General features: G+C 50.9%; 1 protein-coding gene across 1 annotated transcript; it reads right to left on the minus strand.

Annotated features, from left to right (window-relative positions):
- Window positions 1-982: 982 nt before the first annotated feature.
- Window positions 983-10510, minus strand: LOC143394791 (taste receptor cell protein 1-like). The gene is made up of 12 exons (XM_076849416.2): window positions 10468-10510; window positions 8172-9679; window positions 6275-6336; window positions 4672-4829; window positions 4434-4564; window positions 4052-4116; window positions 3613-3752; window positions 1990-2114; window positions 1827-1885; window positions 1576-1721; window positions 1164-1258; window positions 983-1000 (listed from the first exon to the last, which is right to left on the minus strand). The coding sequence occupies exons 1-12, from the start codon at window positions 10508-10510 to the stop codon at window positions 983-985; spliced, it is 2550 nt and encodes an 849-aa protein (XP_076705531.2).
- Window positions 10511-20404: the final 9894 nt, after the last annotated feature.

The raw sequence follows: 20404 nt of genomic DNA on the forward strand, positions 1-20404 counted from the left end.
CCAAACTCATGTGGCCTGGGAAGAGGGAGTGAGGGAGAAGGCAACACGCTGATAACACTGATCCTCTCCCAGTGACAGGACGTCCAGCCAGCCTAGAATGGCAGTCCCTGGAGGAAGCCAAAGTATTGATCCTTCCCCAAATAAATCCTTTCCCAGTGACAGGAAAATGGGACCCTGAAGGGAAAGAGATAAGCACTGAACGCTGACCCCAGACCCTCCATCTTCTCCAAGTAAAAATATTGCCCAGTAAAAAAAATGTCACATTCTCACAACCTGTTTCCTGAGTGCCCAAACTGACACGCTCTGTCAATAATTAAGTTACCTCTCAGCATAACATATATAAGCACAGAGTCCTCCTCTGGCCCGTGGCTCATTTCTCATCAGGAAAGTGCATCCACCAGATGCCTGACACCATTGCTGAATAAAGGCTTTGCTGATCCGTGAAGTCTGCACCCAGCTCGGTCATTTTGTGCTAACAAGCCCTCCATACCCTGGCCCTGCGTAGAGGGGAAGGACGGGCAGGAGAGCAAGGGAAGCTGAGTTGGGGCCTTCTACAGGGACTTGTGGTGCCACCGATGGGATCCTCGGGTGGAGGGAAGCAAGACCCTCTCCTCACATCTCCATTTCTCTATTGATTCTCCTGGCCTCCTGTAGCCCTAAGTTCTGTTCCTGGCATCTAGGAATGAACTGGAGGCAAGTGGTTTTTTGAAGGAGTCTGCTGGATCACCCCTGGGCCTCTGCCTGGATAGGGCAGGGGCATGGCTGGTGTATTGACCTCCCCACCTAGGCACTGCAGCAACGGCGCCTGGGGACTGCTCACGGGAGCCAGGCTTCGGGACAGTCCCATCCCCAGTGCAAGCACCTCAGGGCTTTCAGGGAGCTGGGCTCCCCCTGCCTGGCTGAGAGGGCCTCTGTGCCTTGCAGTGTAGCTACTATTAGTGCATGCTTTGGACCCCAGGCTGGACACTGTGAAACGGGCCTTCTACTTCAACACCTGGGGCTGTAAAGAAGGGTGGGGTCATGGGGTCAAGCCCAGGCCCCTGGTTGAAAACCCAGCTCATCTGGCACATGAGGGGACCCTAGGTTCAGTTAGAAAGTGAGCTCTGAGCCCAAAGGCTCAGTCTGCCCTCCAGGAAGGAGCCCCTGCCCAGCCAGACACTCACCAGGAAAAGGATGAGTGTGACAAGCAGGGGGTTCAGGATGAGGAGTGCGGGGCTGGGGGTGCCAGGCTGACGGGAAGCTCCGGAGCTGCAGGTGCCTGCAGCAGAGAGCAGGAAAGCAGGGGCTGGGCTGGGTCCCCAACCTCCCAGCCCTGGGAAGGCGAGGTCCAGCCCACAGAGAATCTCAGGTCAGGTGCCTGGCCCAGAAGGTGCTGCAGGAATAGAAGGGCTGGAGCAGGGAGCACCTTGGGGGACTCCTGGGAGCAGGAAGGGCTGGGCCTGAGCCTGGGGGATTGAGACCCAGAAGAAGAAAAGGAAGGCTGGGGCAGCAAGTCAGAGAGCCCATGGGAGGAGGCAGATGGATGGAGGACATGGGCAGAGAGAAGAGGCCTGCAGGAAGTAGGGAGGCACTGACCCAGGGCTAGGGTGACCATCTCTACCCGGAGGCCCTCATCTTTCTGTAGGATGTACAGGGCCTGATGCACGCTGTCCTGAATGAGGGTCTGGGCTGGTGTGGCCCCAAAGAAGATGGCACCTACTTTGGCAGTCAGTGGTTCTGGCCTAGAAGAAGGATCCACAGTCTTCAGGCCACTGAGAAACCTGGGATGACTCGGGGAGGGCCTCTCTTCCAGCCTCCTGCTCCCACCCTGGAGCCCAGGCACTCACTGGAACTCCTCCACCACCACTTGGCCAAAGTTCTGCAGAGACCTGAGCCCCCTGGTCAGCTGAGGGTCAGGAGAGGAGGAAGAGGGTCACAGCTCTGCTGAAGCCTGGTCCAGCACCCACCCCCGCCTCCCTCTTCCTGCTTCCTTCCATCCCACCACTTCACCCATCTCGTTAGCTGCTGCCGAAGCTTCTGGGCCTCAGGGCTGGTTTTGTCCTTCAAGGCCTTGGTGAAGGGTTGGCCTAGGATCTGCAGCCACATCTCATACAGCACCAGCTCTGCCTTCTCCCCTAGAGTAAAAGGGGGAGTGTGGGTGACATCTATCAGGGGCCTCATCTCCTAGGCATCCTGGGACAGGACCCACATTCTGCCTCAGGCCACATGCCCAAATCCTACTGCAAACTTCAGTTCAAGAGCCAAAGCTCTCTGCTTTTGTGCGGCCCATGAGCTAAGGGTGCCCCCCCCCCCAGTACTGGGGACTGAACCCAACAGTGCTTAACCATTGAGCTACTCTCCCCCGCCTTTTTTATTTTGAGACAGGATCTGGCCAAGTTGCTTAGATCCTTCTAAGTTGGTCTCAAAATTCCAATCCTCCTGCCTCAGACTCCCAAATTGTTGGGATCACAGGTGTGTGCCCTCTCACCAGGACAGCTTTTACATTCTTAAGTGGTGGGAAAAGTAGAGCATCTTATGACATAAAAATTATGTGACATACACACATTTCTATATCCATAAATAAGGTTTCACAGGAGCATGACCAAGCTCACTGTTGTCTATGGCTGTATCCTCACCACAGGGGTGGACAGTGTGACCCCTCTAGCTCATGAAATGGCCAATGAGAGGCACTAGAAACAGAGTAGGAGACTGGTTTTCTTTCACCTGTCCCGGCTCAGGGGGAGAAGTGCAAAGAGTTTTTGCGCTTCCCAGGTGGGGCAGTGGAGGGGCTGGTAGACCATCAGCACAGCCTTCTCCACAAGGGCAGGGGGTGCTCTGCTGTCTGATAATGGGGTGTGACGGGTCCTGCTGGTTGGGAAGACTGGCAAAGGAAGGCTGCCCATATGCTGGGGGATGGCTCCCTGGGGAGTGGTTCTGGCCCCTGGAGAGCTGAGTCTCAAGCCAACCTGTCTGCACTCTGGGCCCGCTGGCACCTGATAACTGCTCTGGAGGGACACAAGGGCAGGACTGGAAGGAGAAGCACTGATCTCCCCCAAGAGGCCACAAGAGGCACCAGCACTTTCTGGGCTGAGGAACCTCACAAGAGCAGTTCCAGTCTGTGTGGCTGGAGTGCATGGAGTGGACCCAGAGCTCTCTCAGTGTGAGTGGTGAATGGCCATCTCTTTATATGGCACAAGCCTGCCTAAATGTCCCCATGGGAGGGGCTCAAGGGGACATTAGGCTTCCTTGCAGATGGGCTGAGCTGAGCAGTTGTCTCCTAACTTGGGACAGATCTCGTTAGTTTTTGGTGGTGCTGGGATGGTACCCAGGTCCTCATGCATGCTTGGCAAGTTCTCTCTCATTGAGCTACATACAAACCCCCAGATCCTGTCACTTAGGATCCATTGAGATCCTGGACAACGAAGCAATTGCCCATCTTGTCTCACTGACCCGAGTTTCTTGCCTCTATCCAGTTCCCCCACCCAACGCTCCACGTCTGCTTTCTCCCTTGGCCCTGGCACTTGAACTTTGCTGTTGAAAGGAAGTTCTGCCCACCTGCAGAAAGGGAGTGAGGAGGCCTAAAGAGGTAGGACACTGCTGACCAGAGACAACAGGGACCCTGCTCTGACTCACCATTGGCCACAATGCTGGATTTCTGGAGGATGGGATCCATGATGCTGTGAGCCAGGTGATTGGCCAGGCCTCTAAGGTGGGTGGGGATAGAGTTCTGGAACTTGTACTCCATGGACACTCTCACCCATTGGTCTGCGTTACTAGGGAGGAACAGTGGACAGTGCCAGGGTCACGGGCTCTGTGCCAGCATGGGCGTCTAGAAGCAGGCCTTGAGCCCCCATGTGCACAACCTCAGGCGGGAGCTTCCTACCTCCAAGGGCAGAGCTCCATGAGGCTAGAGGGAGCTACCAGGACAGAGTCCTCCCCTGGGTGGCCCCCAACTCAATGCTTCCATGTCCTAGCTCTGGGCCAGGGATGGAGCTGCCCCTGCTACTCCAGAGAGGAGCCCCCAAGAGAGGAGCAGAGCAGGCTGGGTGGGCAGGAACGGGACCTGACCCACCTGAAAAGGAGCAGGGGGCCTTCCTGGGGGTGCTCCTTGTAGAATCTCGACACCACAGGGGTGACCTGCAGGGAGTCCTGGAGGTCAGTGTCCAGATGGTCTCCAGAGCTGACCAGGAGCTGTCTCTCCTGAGACCCAGGCGGGGTGGGGCAGGATCTGAGAGCCTCCTTGCACAAGGCCTCCTGGGCTGGGGTATCTGGTCACAGAGCCTGGTCACATGTTCCCCTGAAGAGCTGCGTCCTCCTCACAACCCCACCCGACCCTGCCCACCCCCCCACACACAGGGCCACGCTGGGTGCTGCCTCTGTTTTCGTAGCACCTGTTTTCGAGGAAGGCAGGGTAAGCGCGCCAGCCCCCAGACACAGGGAGAGAGCCACCTCACCAGGTGGAGGATCTGGTCCTCCAGCAGGACAAAGGGAGCAGAACCAGGCAGGACGAGCTCCGGCAGGAAGGGCTTCATGGCCGTGAAACTGATGCAGACGGTCTCCAGAGCTAAGTCAGTGAGGGGGGACCCTGCAAGCCAAGGGGGAGCTGGGGAGGCCCCGGGAGCCTCCTCTCCCACCACCTCCTGGCACTCCCTGTGGGCCTGGCACAGAGGCCTGGGGACAGGCAGGACTCACCGGAAGCAGCAAGGCTGCTCTCATCCAGGAACAGGTGCCCCAGCATGCCCCTGGAGGCCTTCACTTGGCGGTACAAAATCCAGAGGACTTCCCGGGCAGAGGGGCCCAGAGCCCAGCCCCCGAACACAAGGGAGGCCTTTACAGCTCCAGAGCCAGGCCTGTGGACAGAGCCATGTCTTCACTGGGGCCCCAGCAGGTGACGGGGACCAGTGTCCCGAGGGAGGGATGTCTATAGGGGAAGCCATTGATTGCACAGAGAAGTCTTCTTGTATGACTTGAAGGAGGTCCTGTCACCCCTCTGGGCCTCAGTGTCCTCCTTAGTCAAATGGGGATGATGAGCCCTTTTCCGGATGACTGTGGTGAAGCCTAAATGACCCCATCAGGAGAGCACAAAGCAAATGCTCAGTGAAAGCAAGTTCACCTGGACACCACAGCAAGGTGGCTTTCATGAGAGCACTGTGAATCCTGCCCAGGCAAAGCCCGAGGCAGGGTTACCCAGCCAGGCTGTAGCTGGCTTTGAGCCCTCAGGATGCTAGTCTGAATGACCCTGAGAAAACTATCTTTGGCTTCATCATAAGGAGCAGGAGTTCTGGAGACAGGGAGGTCTGAGATTTTTTGTTTTTGTTTTGGAGGTGGTATTGAACCCAGGGTCACGTGATCATAAAGCTCTATCCTCTAGCCCTTTATTAAATTTTGAAACAGGGTCTCACTAAGTTTCCCAGGCCAACCTCAAACTTGCAATCCTCCTGCCTCAGCCTCAGGAGTCACTGGGATTACAGGCATGTGCCCCCTTGCCCAGCACATCTGGGGAATTTCTGAAAGCCTGTGGGACAAACCAGCTGGTCATGTTCTATGGAGGCAGCTGGCCTCAGCAGGGGTCTGAAGAAGCTGTTAGAGAAAGGCCTGGAAACAAGTAGGCTCAAGATCCAGAATGACTTTTTACTTCCCTTGACTACCTGTGCCATCTCAAGGGTGGGGAGATAAAAGTTCTGCTCAGGCCCAGGGCAGGGGAGTCAAAGGGGACTCCAGTTCATTAAGTGGGTAAGCTTTCTAACCAGCTGGGACGTTGGCCTGGCTAGATAGTGAGCTCCCCATCACTGAGAGTATTCGAGCTTCTAAATTCCTTCGTGTAGGGGATTCTAGGTGCCCCTGAGCTCACTAAAGTGGGGCTGTGGCGACTTGGACCTCCTCAGCCTCGCTCATGAAATCACGACTGGTTCACAGCTGAATCGGCCACGATCACCCCAGCGTCCTCTTTCCCTGGATGCTCAGAATCAGAAAGCACCTGGGGGAGTGGCATCTCTTCACACACTCTGTCCTGGGAATAAGGGACTGGTTCTTGCTGCCCTGCCTTCCCACTGTGCCCAGACTATGTCCAGCATTCCTGTCCAAACCCTGCAGCTGGAATCAGGCTCACAGTGGACAGGTGGCCATCTGAGGTCACACAGCACAACCAGGGGCAGAACCACAGGTGGGGTCTCTTCCTGGCCCCTGTGGCTCCTGGACACAATGGGCGATGGGGGACTGAGTAGCCTGGAAGAGTGCCCTGTGGCTGGAAGGCATAGATCAGCTGGGTGGGGGACTGAGAGCCACATGCACTCACCTGAACTCCAGGATATGGGCGCCCTGGAAGCTGGGGAAGGCCCTGCGGTAGATGAACTGCAGCTGTGGACAGACAGAGCCGTGGAGGCTAGTAAGCCTCCCCTCCACCACCATCATCCCTGACCTGGCCTCTGCAGGGGCCTCCTCACTGACCCCCTGCCCTGCTGGGCCCTGCCCGAGCTGTTCCCTACGCTGTGGCCAGAGACCTGCCCATCACCTCTAAAACCTGTCCAGGGAGCTGCAAATGCTTCCCTGGGCTCTTCCCTCTCTGATATTGGTTTTCTTGAAAAATTCCTCTCCAATCCAATCATCCTGGGCTCTGTACTCCAAAGCTGTCACCTAGGCCTCTCTGGCCTGTATTACAGTCCCTTCTCCTGTTCTGCCTCCCACTCCTGCCCCAAGTCACTCTCCATGGAACCCCCGTGCCATCTCTGACCACCTGTCCATCTGGAGGTCCTCACATATACTGTTCCCTCTGCCTACAAGGCCCCTCCCTGTTTCATCTGACTACCTTATCTCTACCCCACTTAAAATTTTCCTCTCTGAAGCCAGGTCTACAGGTTTACACACCTGTAAACCCAGTGGCTCAGGAGGCTGAGGCCGGGGGATCACAAGTTCAAAGCCAGCCTCAACAACTTAGCAATGCCCTATGCAACTCAGTAAGGCCATAAGCAACTCAACAAGACTGTATCTAACTAAAAATTATTTAAAAAGGGAGAGGGATGTGACTCAAGGGTTAAGACTGCTAGGATCAATCCCTGGCATAGCCCCTACTCTCAAAAATTTTCCCCCTCTCAGAAAGTTTTCTCTGGGCAACCCTCTGACCCTGGCCATCTGCTTAGCCTGTCTGTTCTTCATGTAGCTTATCGTGATTGTAAGCACATTAACATTTGTTTAAGCATTCCTTCTGTCTCTTTCCCCCTGCAGACTGGAGGCTCCCTGAGGGTAGGACCACTGTGTACTCAGTATAGATGAATTAGTTGAATGGAGGCATGAACCAGTGAACTAGTGGACACTCAGAATTCCTCCTGGATGACAGGCAAGAACTGGCACTCTCTACTAAGGCACCTTCAGGCCGGTGCTTCCAGAATCGTGGCAGGTGGATTTGGTTTGGGGTCCAGAAACTGTGCCTTCTTTGCCAGGGCATGAGGGCCCACAGGTCTCTGATGAGGCTTTGGGCCAAGAAAAAAGTCAGCCAGACCTGCATTTCTAGCTCAGTGGTAGAGTACTTGCCTAGCATGTGTGAGGCATTGGGTTCTATCCTTAGCACCACATACAAATAAATAAATAAAATAAAAGTATGAAATAAATACAATAACATTATATATTTAAAATAAAAAAAAGTCAGCCAGTAGGGTGCGGTAGTGCACGCTTGTAATCCCAGCGGCTGGGAGGCTGAGACAGGAGGATCGTGAGTTCAAAGCCAGCCTCAGAAAAGCAAGGCGCTAAGCAACTCAAGTGAGACCCTATCTCTAAATAAAATATAAAATAAGGCTGAGGATGTAGCCCAGTGGGTGAGTGCCTCTCAGTTAATCCCCATACCCAAAAAACAAACAAACAAAAGCCTCCTCTGATTTCCCGTGGCAGGGTCTCTGTACTGGGGGTGTTTTCTCCCTGCATCTACTCCCCAGAGATATTTCTGCCTGGGCTCCCCCTTCCTGCCCACCGCTTACTCCACATGTCTCTCCTGCACCCCAAGAAGCACAGGGGTGGTTCTCATTGATTTACAGGGCATTCCCAGCTCAGCTCTGGCCCAGCTGCCCCCAGGGAGCTTGTGCTCTGGACACTGCTCCGCGCCCCTCCGCGCCCCTCCGCGCCCCTCCGCGCCCCTCCGCGCCCCTCCGCGCCCCTCCGCGCCCCTCCGCGCCCCTCCGCGCCGCACACGGCAGGGGCCTCACCTCGTGGCAGACGTGCTCATTCAGCAGCCGATGCTCCAGGGCCTCAGGGTTCCATTGTGAAGCCGAGAAGACTTCACTGGAGATCTTGAAGGTCACATAGTGGGTTACGTAACTGGGTTCTGGGGCCGAAGATGTTGAGTCCTGCAAAGAGACAGCCTGGCCAGGGTGAGGCAAGGCGTAAGGCTGGGTGGGGTGAGCACCTGCAGGGACCCTGGGGGAGCCAGCGCTAGGGGCAGCGGAGGGAAGACTGGAGGAAGATGGGACAGACAGGGTGGTCATGGGGGCTGGGCTGGAAGAAACTCTCCACCCAGGCCGAAGTGTCCCTTGATGTGTGGCTGGCTGTGGAACTGTCGCGGGTAGCAGGGCAGGTGTGAGGGGAGAATCTGGGGTTGAAGGCACTGGCACAGACTCCAAGCGCGGAGGAGGACTTCTGGCTCTGGTGGTGAGGGAGGAAACTGGGGCCAGGACTGGGGATGGTGGCGGTGGTGACAGGGAAGGTGACAGTGACAAAGATATGGCTGATGGGGAGGGAGACAGGGGCAGTGCTGCTGAGGGCTGTGGGGAGAAGAATGGCAATACTGAGGGCAATGGCCCCAGGGGACCACTGGGCCCCAGGCCAGAAGCCACAGCAGCTTGGGGTGGTCTTGAGCCTGCCACAAGGGCAGGGGAGGTCATGTCCAGCCCTGACAACCCTGGAACTGCAGGGGCAAAGGACTCTGTGTCTGGCTGTGTGTTAGCCATTGACGCAGCAGACTCAAGTCGGCCTGGGGACACCAAGGACACGACCTTCCCTGGGCCCCTTGGTGCCAATGTCAGAGATGGGGAGGCTTCTGGCCTGAAGAAACCTGCTGTTGAGACAGATGGCATCTGGACACTGGGAATGGGGGTGTGCCTGACCGAGAGCCAGGCTGGTGGTCGTGGGGGTGTAGGAGTGGTGGGGACCAGGGGTGCTCTGGCTGACACCTGAGTTGGTCTAGGGGTGGCAGATGCCCCCAGGGTTGCAGAGGCAGGAGCCTGGACTGTCACAGACGATCCAGGGATCTTGAAGTTCTTCCCAGTCCCACGGACAGGAGAAGCCCACGACTGTAACATGGCAGTAATCTTCCGAGTTCCAGGGGCCAACATCGTGTCTGCAGATTCAGTCACTAAGGATTCTGACTGGGACTTATTCAGTGATGTTGATGCTGGGACAGGTGTGGCCTTGCCTGAGACCTCAGTTTTTCCCAAGGGGGTCAGCTGGTGTGAGGAGGAATCCAAGGACAAGTTTCCAGGAGCCTCTTGGCCCCCAGCTGCCCCCTGAGAGAGGGCTTCTGCCCTTTTCCCAGGTGCTTCCAATTCCCTGCCAAGGAGGGAAACGATGTTATCAGAGGTCTCTGTCAGGACGCCTAGTGCCAGAAGTGCCCTCTTGCTGACTTGCAGATGAGATGCACCAGGGGCCAAGGGTGACTGGCCAGAGTCTTTGTGAGCAGAAGGAAGGGACAGGACAGAAGCTGAGACCACCATGAAAGCTGCAAAACAGGAGAGGCCTTGTTGGGACACTGTAGGGGCAGGGCTGGCCCACAGCCCCTGGGACCTCCCCTTCCCTCAGGAGCCTGGGAGATCCAAACCCTGGCTAACCTTTGCCCCCAAACCACTAAGCTACCCCAGGCAAATAACCTCCCACCAGGTGTCCGACGCTAGCCCACCAGACAGCCAGCCCTGCTGCCCCCCAGGAAGGACTCTAGAGGTTAAGGGACTCACCCTAAGGATCCCTCTCTCTGTGTCCCATCCCAACTTCACCCCATAGCAGGGCCCCTCCCTAAGGGAAGGTCCCTGGGCCCCAAGTGCTCCCCAGGAGCTGAGGCCTGGGGCTCTGGGCTGCTCTGTTTAAATGACTCCTGGGGCCCATCCCAAGGGTGCTGGAAGTGCTGCCCATTTCATCATGGCCAAGGCTCAGGCCTGACCACATTCCCAGCACTCAGAATGGTTCTTGGGGACTGGACAGGAGGGGTGCATATGTGGGGTCACCTCTGAACTCTGGGGATTAATCCCTCACCTATCCACAAGTGTGCACTGAACCCCATGCTGGCCTGTCCTGCACCAGGTTTCTTCAGGTGGTGACCCTAGTGCTCTCAGGAAGCCCCAAGCCTGGGAACTAGGGACTTGGGCTCTGGGCTGGCCAAGGTAGGCTCATACAAGAACAAGGAAGGTCAGCCCTGATGTGGGAGCCAAGGAGACTCACCCCTGCAACCCCCACAAGTGAGTGGGTAGGGACAAGGGCCTTATAGTCTAGCCTGCCTTGTCCCTACCCCCTTACCAGCCAGGAGAGTCGCAGCAGCTGGAAGACACTGCTCGCCCATGCTGAAGGCGCCTGCAGGCTCCCAAGGCTCCAGAGTCTGGCACAGACACGAAAATGCCCTCAGGTCTTGTGCTGTTGGGCCACAGACTCTTGAAAGGGGACACTGTTGTCTGCCCCACCACCTGAGGATGTATGGGCCAGAAAACACATTGAGGAAGAGTCTCAAGTCTGTTAGCCTCAGGTGAGGCTGGTGATGGTGAGGGTGGGAATGTGGTGTGGGACATGGCTGCCGTGACAGCAGAGTCACAGGAGGGTTGTGAGGATAGGGAGGTTATGATTCAGATGGTCGTGTGGGGAGCTCTGGGTGCAGGAGGACGGAGCATATGGATGATAGGTTGATATTTACGGCCACACCCCGTCCCCAACCCAGCTCCTGTCCCAGTTTGGTCCCTGCTCCCACTTCATTAGACTAAGTGGTGAGTCTTAAGAACCAAGAAGAGAATTGTCCCCCTGCAATGGTCCCACACAGAATCCTGGTCACAGGCCTGCACTGGGTGTGGGGTGTGTGGAGGATTTGGGGCTTTGGGTAGAGGGTCCTTCCCAGACCCTCTTGTCTTTTCTGCAGCTAACAGCGGTTCCCGATCATTCCTGCTTTCATTTCACCCCCCTGCCTCTCCCCTGCCCTGCTCCAGTCACAGGAGGGGGCTGGAGAAGCTTCATACTGCACACCCCTTGCTAGGGGCCAGTAGAAACAAGCTAGCTTGCTTGCTTTCTATCTATCTATCTATCTATCTATCTATCTATCTATCTATCTCCCCTCTTTCTTTCTTTCTTCCTTAAATGTACTAGGGATTGAATCTGTGGACACTCTACCACTGAGCTACATCCCCAGCTCTTTTTTTATTTTGAGACAAGGTCCCACTAAGTTGAGGCTGGCCTTGCGCTTGTGATCCTTCTGCTTCAACCTCCTGAGTCACAGGAGTTACACACATGAGTCCATGGGAAGTTTTGGATGCCTCTCCCACCGAGGAGCCTAGCTTCTGTGTCGCCCTACCAAGACGGACAGCACCTGCTCTGGAGTATCAGAGCCTCCTCTTCTGGGGAGTTAATTGCTAGAACCCAGAGGTAGGGAACTCTGCAGTAGGATTCAGACCCAGAGAGCACCCCAGCTGATCTCCTGTCCCTCTTCTACCTCTGAACCCTATCCAGTTTCTTCTGCTTGAACATACCCCTTCCCCAGTCTGCTCCCCTTCCCAGTTGGGATATTTTCTAAGGAGGGGGGATGGAGAAACACCCTCCATAGCCCCTCCCCGACCCCAGTGATCCCAGGATCATCCAATCCCCCTGACCAGCATACCTCCCACTGCTTAACTGCCCATCTCCTGTCTGCAACACCCATGGCTTCTGCCTCCATCCCCTTCCCACTCCTGGGTGAGGGATAAGGCCTGGGCCTAGCCAGGTACAGTAGGGAGGGACACCCTCCAAGAGCAAGGAGAGGCTTTGGCACCCTCTATCTCCAGTCCTAATTTCATGGCCCCCATTCTTCCAGAAGCCACTCTACCCACCTATGCCACTCACCTGTCTCCCAGGCCAGCCAACTCACTCTGGCACCCCTATTCTGCCTCCCTTACCTGTGCCCCCAGGTTTTACCTGGAGGCCCTGGAGCTGCCAAGAAGCTTTGTCCCCACAGGCACTGATGTCCCACTGAGGAGGGGTGAGGTGAGTATGAGCACCCTTTACTCCACCCCTGCTGGGCCTGGCAGGGGGCCACCCCCTTCCCAGGCACCCTCACACCCAGGAAGATCTGGTTATTAATGGCTTGGGTCCAAGAGCAAAGGATGTCCACGCCCTAGGACACTAGGACCTTTTTTCCGCCCCCGCTCCAGGCCAGGTTGGGCTGGAGCCAGAATTGGGGGCAGGACTCAGTAGACCCAGATCTCAGCTGGAGACGTGGCACTGGGGTCTGCCAGCCAGAATGGTAAAGGCAGAAGCAACTTGAGACAGGATAAGGAAGGAGGGACAGAAACATGCCTGAAGACCATTCCATACTGTCACCGGGGTCCTGGAGAGTGGGGTGTCAGTGAGTACAGTGGGACCTAGGGAGATGGGGCAGACAGGCAGGTCATCTTGAGCTGAGCCAGGTAGACATTTGCCTAGACATACACTCAATTTTGCCTATGTCCTACTGGCTGCACGGATGGGGTGCCAGGCTGGGCTTCCCCTTCCTGCTGCCGTCTTCCTGGCTCCCGGCCCAAGCCCCTATGGAGGAGGGGTAGCATGGTACCTTCCACTAGCATGCAACCACGGGCAAGTTCCTGCCAGACCCAGACCTAATTCCCATCTGTTAACTCATCCATCAGACAGGGTTCTGTGCCAGGTGCAGTGGTGCCCATCTGTAATCCCAGCAGCTCAGGAGGGTGACGCAGGAGGATCATGAGTTCAAAGCCAGCCTCAGCAATCAGAAGCACTTAGCAACTCAGTGAGACCCTGTCTCTAAATAAAATACCAAATAGGGCTGGCGGTGTGGCTCAGTGGTTGAGTGCCCCCGAGTTCAGTCCCTTGTCCCGCGCCCCCCCAAAAAAAAAGGTTTCTTGATGATGAGCTTAGGCCACCAGACCAGGATGGAACTGGAATGCCAAGGAGGAAAGAGGCGGGGGCTGGGACCCTGCACAGCCTCTGCCTGATTCTGAATTTTCCATATGGCATTTGAGGTTTTAGTCCTGGCTCTCTCCTATGCCTGCCACAATTGCCATGATTGTCCCTGGCTATGCACTGACTCTCATTTCCCCACTTGCTGTGTCTTAAGAGCGAGAGTGTTCCAAGTGGAGGGAATGGCCTGATCAAGCCCCAGAGGTGAAGAGGTGACTTGGGTCATGGGGCGATGGGTATGCAGGAAAGAGGGGCTGGAGAGGGAGGCTCAGGTCCCAGCCCAGGCTCCCCCAGGTTTGGAAGGAGTCTTGGTTATAGCCTTGCCCACCTTGTCATCATCCAGACATCTGGGATATCACCCACATCTCCCAAGCAGGTTGACAAGACCAGAATAATCAGATTGTCAGGAACAAGGTCAAATAGATGGCCCCATGGAACTAGAAGACCTCCTGCCCCCCACCCTGCGGCCCGTGGCCTAGCCTCAGTCCCAGTACCGCTTGGCCTTCTTCCCTGGGAACCTGGCCCCAGGCCCAAGACCTGCCTTTTATCTCCAGAGGCGCTTCCTTTTCCTCTTCCTGTTTCTCTTCTTGGGCTCTTCTGCCAGGCTGGCATCTGCCCTGCTGGCTCCTCCCCTTACTGGCTTCTCCCCCTGGTGGAGAAGGATAATTTCAAAAAAAAGAAAGAAGAAAAATCAGACCCTCATATAGATAAATAAATAAATGCATTAAAGATTGTATCTAAATAATTATTGATGAGGGGACCTGGCAGACTTACCATGTCTTCAGAGGAGTCAAACACATTTATGAGAAGCAAAGGAAAGTTGAAATTAATTTACATATAAATGTAAAAATCGCCTACTTCCACTTCAATTTGATATCCACTGGGCAATTTATTTGCATGATCACAGACCTGGGTTATTTTGCGTCACTATCTGTCATCTACAATGCAGAGTTAGTCATTAAATAGCTCCAAGGCCACAAAAGACTAAAGATGTGTCCTACCCAAAAAAAATGCATAGCTTTCCACTGGAAATATCCAATAATTTTTCCCCCCTTATTCCAAATTCCTTACAGGAGTTAGACTTCCCAAGCCGGAGGGCAAAGGAAGAGGGACTTAAGCATTGAAGATGCCTGAGAAGTTTTCCTGGAGGACAGACGATGACAGAGTAGGAAGGGAGGACACTAGTAGAGACCACTAGATGTCCCCCAAATAATCCTCTTTCCATTTAAGATAATTACCTGGGGCTGGGGTGTAGCTTGATAGTCCAGTGCTTATAAAGCAAGTGAGGCCCTTGACCTGCGCTCCATCCCCAGCAGGGCCAAACAAACAAAAAATAACCACTAGTGTCCCTCAGGTAGTCTTTTTCCCATTTAAGATAATTGTGAAGACACTAGACTGAGGCGGCTCTGGTGCCCTGACTTCTTACATAAACAAATTGAAACTCAACTCAGCATGAATGATCGTAGCCTAGGAAATGAAATTGATGTTTTGCCCATCGAAATCAACTATTTGATGTCCAGTGTCACCCTTCCCTAATGAAATCACCAACTAACCTCTAACTAGGAGCTTTCAGGCCCCTGCTCCACTTTAACCAAACATCTTGTCTGATTGTTACCTTGCTTCTAGCACCTTCTAAGTCTCCCCTGTCCTCCTTTTGAAGGAATCCTAAACCCCTTGGGGTCCAGTACTGCCTGATTCAGGAATAGCTGTCTGCTCAGTAGACTCTGCCCTGCTAATGCACTAGGATCATCTTTGTATTCCTGAATTTTTTTTTTTTTTTTTCCTGTACTGGGGTCAATCCAGAGCCTCAAACACGCTAGGTGAGCCTCCAACCACTGCACCACGTCTCTAGCCTAGTATTCCTGACTTTTAACTGAGCACTTGGTACCCTGGAAAAAAAAGGTTGGATTTCCCAGCCTCCCTTGTAGGTGGATGTGACCATATAACTCAGTTCTGGCCAATAGGACATAAGTGTCATGAGGGGCTTAGGACAAGTGGCCCCGAAAGGAAGAAAAGCGGTTACTGTTTGTGAAGGACAAGAAAAAAAAAGGCAGGGGGTAGGGTGGGTAACAACCCCCAGGGAGAAAGGAGGACAGTGTGAACCAGGGACCAGGGAGAGGGAACAATGAGCTCTGGGCCCTGGAGTTCCTTTACCTTTTCCCCAGCAACAATGGGTTTTGAATTTTTGCAATGGTTTCCTGATTTGGGCTTGGACCGTGCACAACTGTTCCCCCTGACTGCCCATCCAGTGCATTTCACAAATGATTCAAATTTTGTTATGAATCAAATCTCACAGGAACCTATCAATCAAATTTCACTCAAACCCTATAAAAAATCAGACCCCTCCTGCAATCAGGTGCCATTTTTCTCTCCTGACAATGTACCATTCCGCTGCTTAATAAAGAAAGCTTGCTGATACGTTGAGATCCATTCCCTGTTTTGGTTATTTTGGCTTTCAGTTTGCCTTTCTCCATTCTGCTGACCTCAGTGACTTAAGCTCCTGGATCAGGAGGGGGAAGCTAAGAGGGAAAGATCATGGAGCAAGGAGAAAGAAAAGACAGTTTTTAAAATATTTATTTTTTAGTTGGACATAATATCTTTATTTATTTTTATGTGGTGCTGAGAATCGAACCCAGGGCCTCGCAAGTGCTAGGTGAGTGATCTACCACTGAGCCACAACCCCAGCCCCAAGAAAAGACATGTGTGTGTGTGTGTGTGTGTGTGTGTGTGTGTGTGTGTACTGAGGATTCAACCCAGGGATGCTTTACCACTGAGCAACATCCCCAGCCATTCTTTTGAGACAGGGTCTCTCTGGCTGAGGACCTTGTTAAGTTGCTGAAGCTGGCCTCAAATTTTTGATCCTCCTGCCTTGGCCTCCCAAATCACTGGGATTACAGGAGTGTGCCACTATGCCCAGCCAAGAAAAGACATTCTTGTTAAGTCATCTACCAACATAACAGTGGTATTCTTTGAATATAGCCTTTGCTGCTCTGCCACTGCAATTTATTTTTAAAATGGACATGTTTCTTTCTCTTCCTCTCTCCCTGCTCCTCCCTAATCTCTCCCTCTCCCCAATCTCAGGGGAAAAAGGATCACCTTTCTTCCCCATTTGAGGCAGATTCTTCTGTCCCTGAGTACACACCCACCATAGGAAGGAAGTATTCCAGACTTTGGGGATGGTACCAGAAGATCTCAGAAATGACTCTCTCCCAAATGAACAAGTTAATTACAACTCCAACAGAGAACACATGGAATGCAACCTTTGAATCACCTCTTTAAAAACTTCTTGTTCCTGCTGATGGACATAATCACAGTATGGAACAGAAATCTCCTGAGTTTCTCCTTTACTATGAATAGTTTTTATAGCCAATTAGACATAGCTTAAGTGAGAACTAGTGAACTGGAAAACAGGTTAGAAGAAAACATTCAGAATGAAACATGAAGAAAGAAAAAATGAAACATACAAAAGAGAATTAGAACAAATAAATTTAAAAAAAAAAAGAAGAGAGAGAGAGAGAGAGAGAGACATAAAGGATATGCTGGGGAAGAAGTTCAGTGTCAGAATGCTTGCCTAACATGTATGAGGCCCTGGGTTCAATCCAAGCACTACACACACACACACATACACACACACCAATAAATAAATAAATAAAAATACAAAGGATAAACTGACAAGGTCAAATGTGTGTGTGTGTTTGTGCGCGCATATGCGTGCACACACATGTGTACATGTACAAGTCACTGGGGATTGATCCCAGGGTCTTGTGCATGCTAGGCAAACACTCACCTCTGAACTACACCCCTAACCCTTTTTTATTTATTTTAAAACAGAATGCTAAGTTTCCCAGGCTAAACTTGAACTTGTGGTCCTCCTGCTTTAGTCGCCAAAATAGCCAGGATTCTAGGGATGTACCACTGCACCCTTCTTTCAAATATACTTTTTTTTTTTTTTAATGCAAACTCATCTATAATGACAGAGAAGTGAATGGGTGGTTGCTAGAGAAAGTGGGGAGAAGGAGACATCAGAAAGGGACAGGAAGAAACTTTTTTTAAAATATATTTTTAGTTGCCAATGAACTTTATTTTATTTATTTATATGTGGTGCTGGAATCAAACCCAGTGCCTCACACATGCCAGGCAAGTATGCTACCACTGAGCCCCAGCCCCAGTTCCTCAAATATACTTTTAATCTGATTTCCAGAAAGAAAAGAAAGAGGTAATGAGGCAGAGGCAATATTTTAAAAAATAAGAACAGAGAATATTTTTTAAGTAACAAGGACAACAATTCATAGATTCAAGATGTCTTCTCAACCCAAAGCAGGATAAATTAAAAAATAATTCTATACCTAAACACATAATTGTAAAACTGCAGAAAACCAAAAGCATATTTTTTAAGAAAAATTTTAAAAGTAAGAAAACATTCAGGTTTCCTTCCAAAGAGAATGATTAGGCTTACAGTTGACTTCTCAACAGAAGTAACAGGAACTGGAAGTTCATGAAATGATACCTTCAATGTGCCACAAGAAAGTCATTGCCAGCTTCAAGTTCTATAATTAGCAAAAATGCATATCAGAAAAGAAGGCAAAATGAGCCGGGCACGGTAGTGCATGCCTGTAATCCCAGCGCCTCTGGAGGCTGAGACAGGAGGATGGCAAGTTCAAAGCCAGCCTCAGCAATGGTGAGGCACTAAGTAACTCTGTGAGATCCTGTCTCTAAATAAAATGCAAAACAGGGTTGGGGATGTGGCTCAGTGGTTGAGTGCCCCTGAGTTCAACTCCCAGTACATACCCCCCTCAAAAGAAGAAAAACAAAAGAAGGCAAAATGAAGATATTTGCAGACTATAAAACTGAGTGAATTTGTCACTTTCAGACCTAAGAGGTATTTTTCAGGCAGAAGGAAACCTCTTCAATATTCCAAGATGAAAGCTCAGATATGCAATAGGGAAGACTGATAAAGTCATATTTCATCTAAATGACATTTCCCCTCCTTTTACTAGAAATTTTCTACCTATACAGAAGTAAGGAAAATAATAACAATCCCATCACTCATCAGCAATAATTATCAACATATGGACACTCTCACTTCCTCCTCTATTTTTTCCCCACATCCTGCTGATACCAGATTATTTTGAGGCTAATCCCAAACATCATAAAAAATCATCTATAAATACTTCAGAATGTATCTCTAAAAGTAAAGTCGTTTTTCTCAGTGCTGGGGATCAAACTCAGGGCCTTGCATATGCTAGGTAAACACTCTATTACAGCCCCAATAAATATTTTTTAAAACAAAAGTGCAACACTATTATTATTCCTAAAAAGTAAAATTAATAATAATCCTTTAAAATTATCAAATGTCCACTCAGCCCTATTTTTTTTATAATATTTATTTATTTTTTTCAGTTTTTGGCAGACACAACATCTTTGTTTATATGTGGTGCCGCATGCATGCCAGGCGAGCACGCTACCGCTTGAGCCACATCCCTAACCCTCAGCCCAATTTTTTGTCTCATTTTTTTTTCCAGATGAATGTTCAGACCAAGATTTTTGTATGTGTGTGTGTGAACATAATTCTGAATTGAGCCCAGGAACTCAAGCATGTTGGGCAAGCACCCTACCACTGAGCTACGTCCCAGACATTTAAACTTTGAGACAGGTTTTAGCTAAGTTGTCCAGGCTGGATTTAACTGTGTAATCTTCCTGCCTCAGTGTCATGAGTAGCAAGATTCTTAAAATATTATTTTATTGCATTTGCTAAAGTGTTTGTGTCAGTTTTTTAAAAGATTAATTTAAAAAGTAAAAATATTGCTGGGTATAGTGGCACACACCTATAATTCCAATTACTCAGGAGAATGAGACAGAGGATCCAAGTTCAAGACCAGCCTTGGCAATTTAGCCAGACCCTGTCTCAATATAAAACATAAAAAGGTCTGGAGACGTAGTTCAGTGGTAAAGTGCTCCCAGGTGGTTCACTCCCCAGAAAGAGAAAGAATTTTTTAATATTTATTTATTTTTTTTTAGTTTTTGGTGGACACAACATCTTTATTTTATTTTTATGTGGTGCTGAGGATCGATCCCAGCGCCTTGCACATGCCAGGCGAGTGTGCTACCACTTGAGCCACATCCCCAGCCCAAGAAAATATCTTTTTATATTCCGATTATAAATAAAACAGTGTGTAATGGACCTAGTACCTCAGTTTTACACATGTGCCTCTAAAAGATAAGGTCTCCTCTTTTAAGTATGGTCAATACCATTTTCCCACCTAAAAGTAAATAATTCCTTACTAGCCTCATATATGTAGTCAGCATCCAAAAGTCCTCAATTGTTTCACCAATGTTATTTTTAGATTTTATTGTTTTAATCAGCATCAAGATATGGTTGGTGAATCATGTTTAATTGATGTGTCTCTTAACTCTCAATTTTTTTTTTGCTGGGGGCAATGCTAGGGGTAAAACCCAGGGCCTCATTAAATGTAATCCAAGTGCTCTGAAACTAGATAATTTGTCCTATAGATTACAATTATTTTTTTTCTGGACTGGGGATTGGACCCAGGGGCATTTTACCACTGAGTTCATCCCCAGTCCTTTTTATTTTTCATTTTGGACAGAGTCTTGCTAAATTGCTGAGGCTGGACTCGAATTTCCAATTCTCCTGGTTTAGCCTCCCCAGTTGCTGAGTGTGCATCACCACACACGGCTCCAGCTTTAACTTTTTAAATTTTGCTGATTACATCCCCACAATATCCTTTATTCTATAGTTTTTGAGTGTCTCCTATGGTACCTATAAGATGATAACTAGATCTAGAAGCTTAATCATATCCTTCAGGTTTTATTTTTTCTTATTTATGATATGCTACCCCTCATATTGCCTCAAGTCAGAAGAGAAGTGATCTGTGCCCTCCACCCCACCCTTAGGCACAATAGGTCTGACCAGTTGGTTGAGGTGTGATCAGCTCTAATCCTTTTTTTTTAATGTGTGCAGCTTAGGTTTATTGAATGTTTATATCTCGCCCCACACCATTCTCAGGGCTCCACCCATCTTAACTCATTTAATTCTCATAGTCATGCTAAGAAGTCATGTTAGCTGGGTGCTGGGTGCACACCCAAAATCCCAGTAGCTCCACAGGTTAAGACAGGAGAATCTCAAGTTCAAATCCAGCCTCAGCAGTTTAGTGAGGTCCTAAGCAACTCAGCGAGACCCTGTCTCAAAAGAAAACATAAAAAGGGCTGGGGATGTGGCTCAGTGGTTAAGTGCTCCTGGGTTCAATCCCTGGTATTAAAAAAAAAAGTAGTAGTATGTATTATTATA

Source organism: Callospermophilus lateralis, chromosome 3, assembly GCF_048772815.1.
Source record: "Callospermophilus lateralis isolate mCalLat2 chromosome 3, mCalLat2.hap1, whole genome shotgun sequence".
Taxonomy (NCBI): domain Eukaryota; kingdom Metazoa; phylum Chordata; class Mammalia; order Rodentia; family Sciuridae; genus Callospermophilus; species Callospermophilus lateralis.

Bases quoted from the DNA above. Each gene is read 5' to 3' on its own strand.
- LOC143394791 (XM_076849416.2), bottom strand. From the start codon at position 10,510: ATGGGCGAGCAGTGTCTTCCAGCTGCTGCGACTCTCCTGGCTG. The intron at 2,115-3,612 runs GTGAGTCAGAGC...CTTTTACTCTAG, and splicing joins ATCCAGCATTGTGGCCAATG to GGGAGAAGGCAGAGCTGGTG. The intron at 1,886-1,989 runs GTGAAGTGGTGG...CCTGACCCTCAG, and splicing joins GGCAGCAGCTAACGAGATGG to CTGACCAGGGGGCTCAGGTC.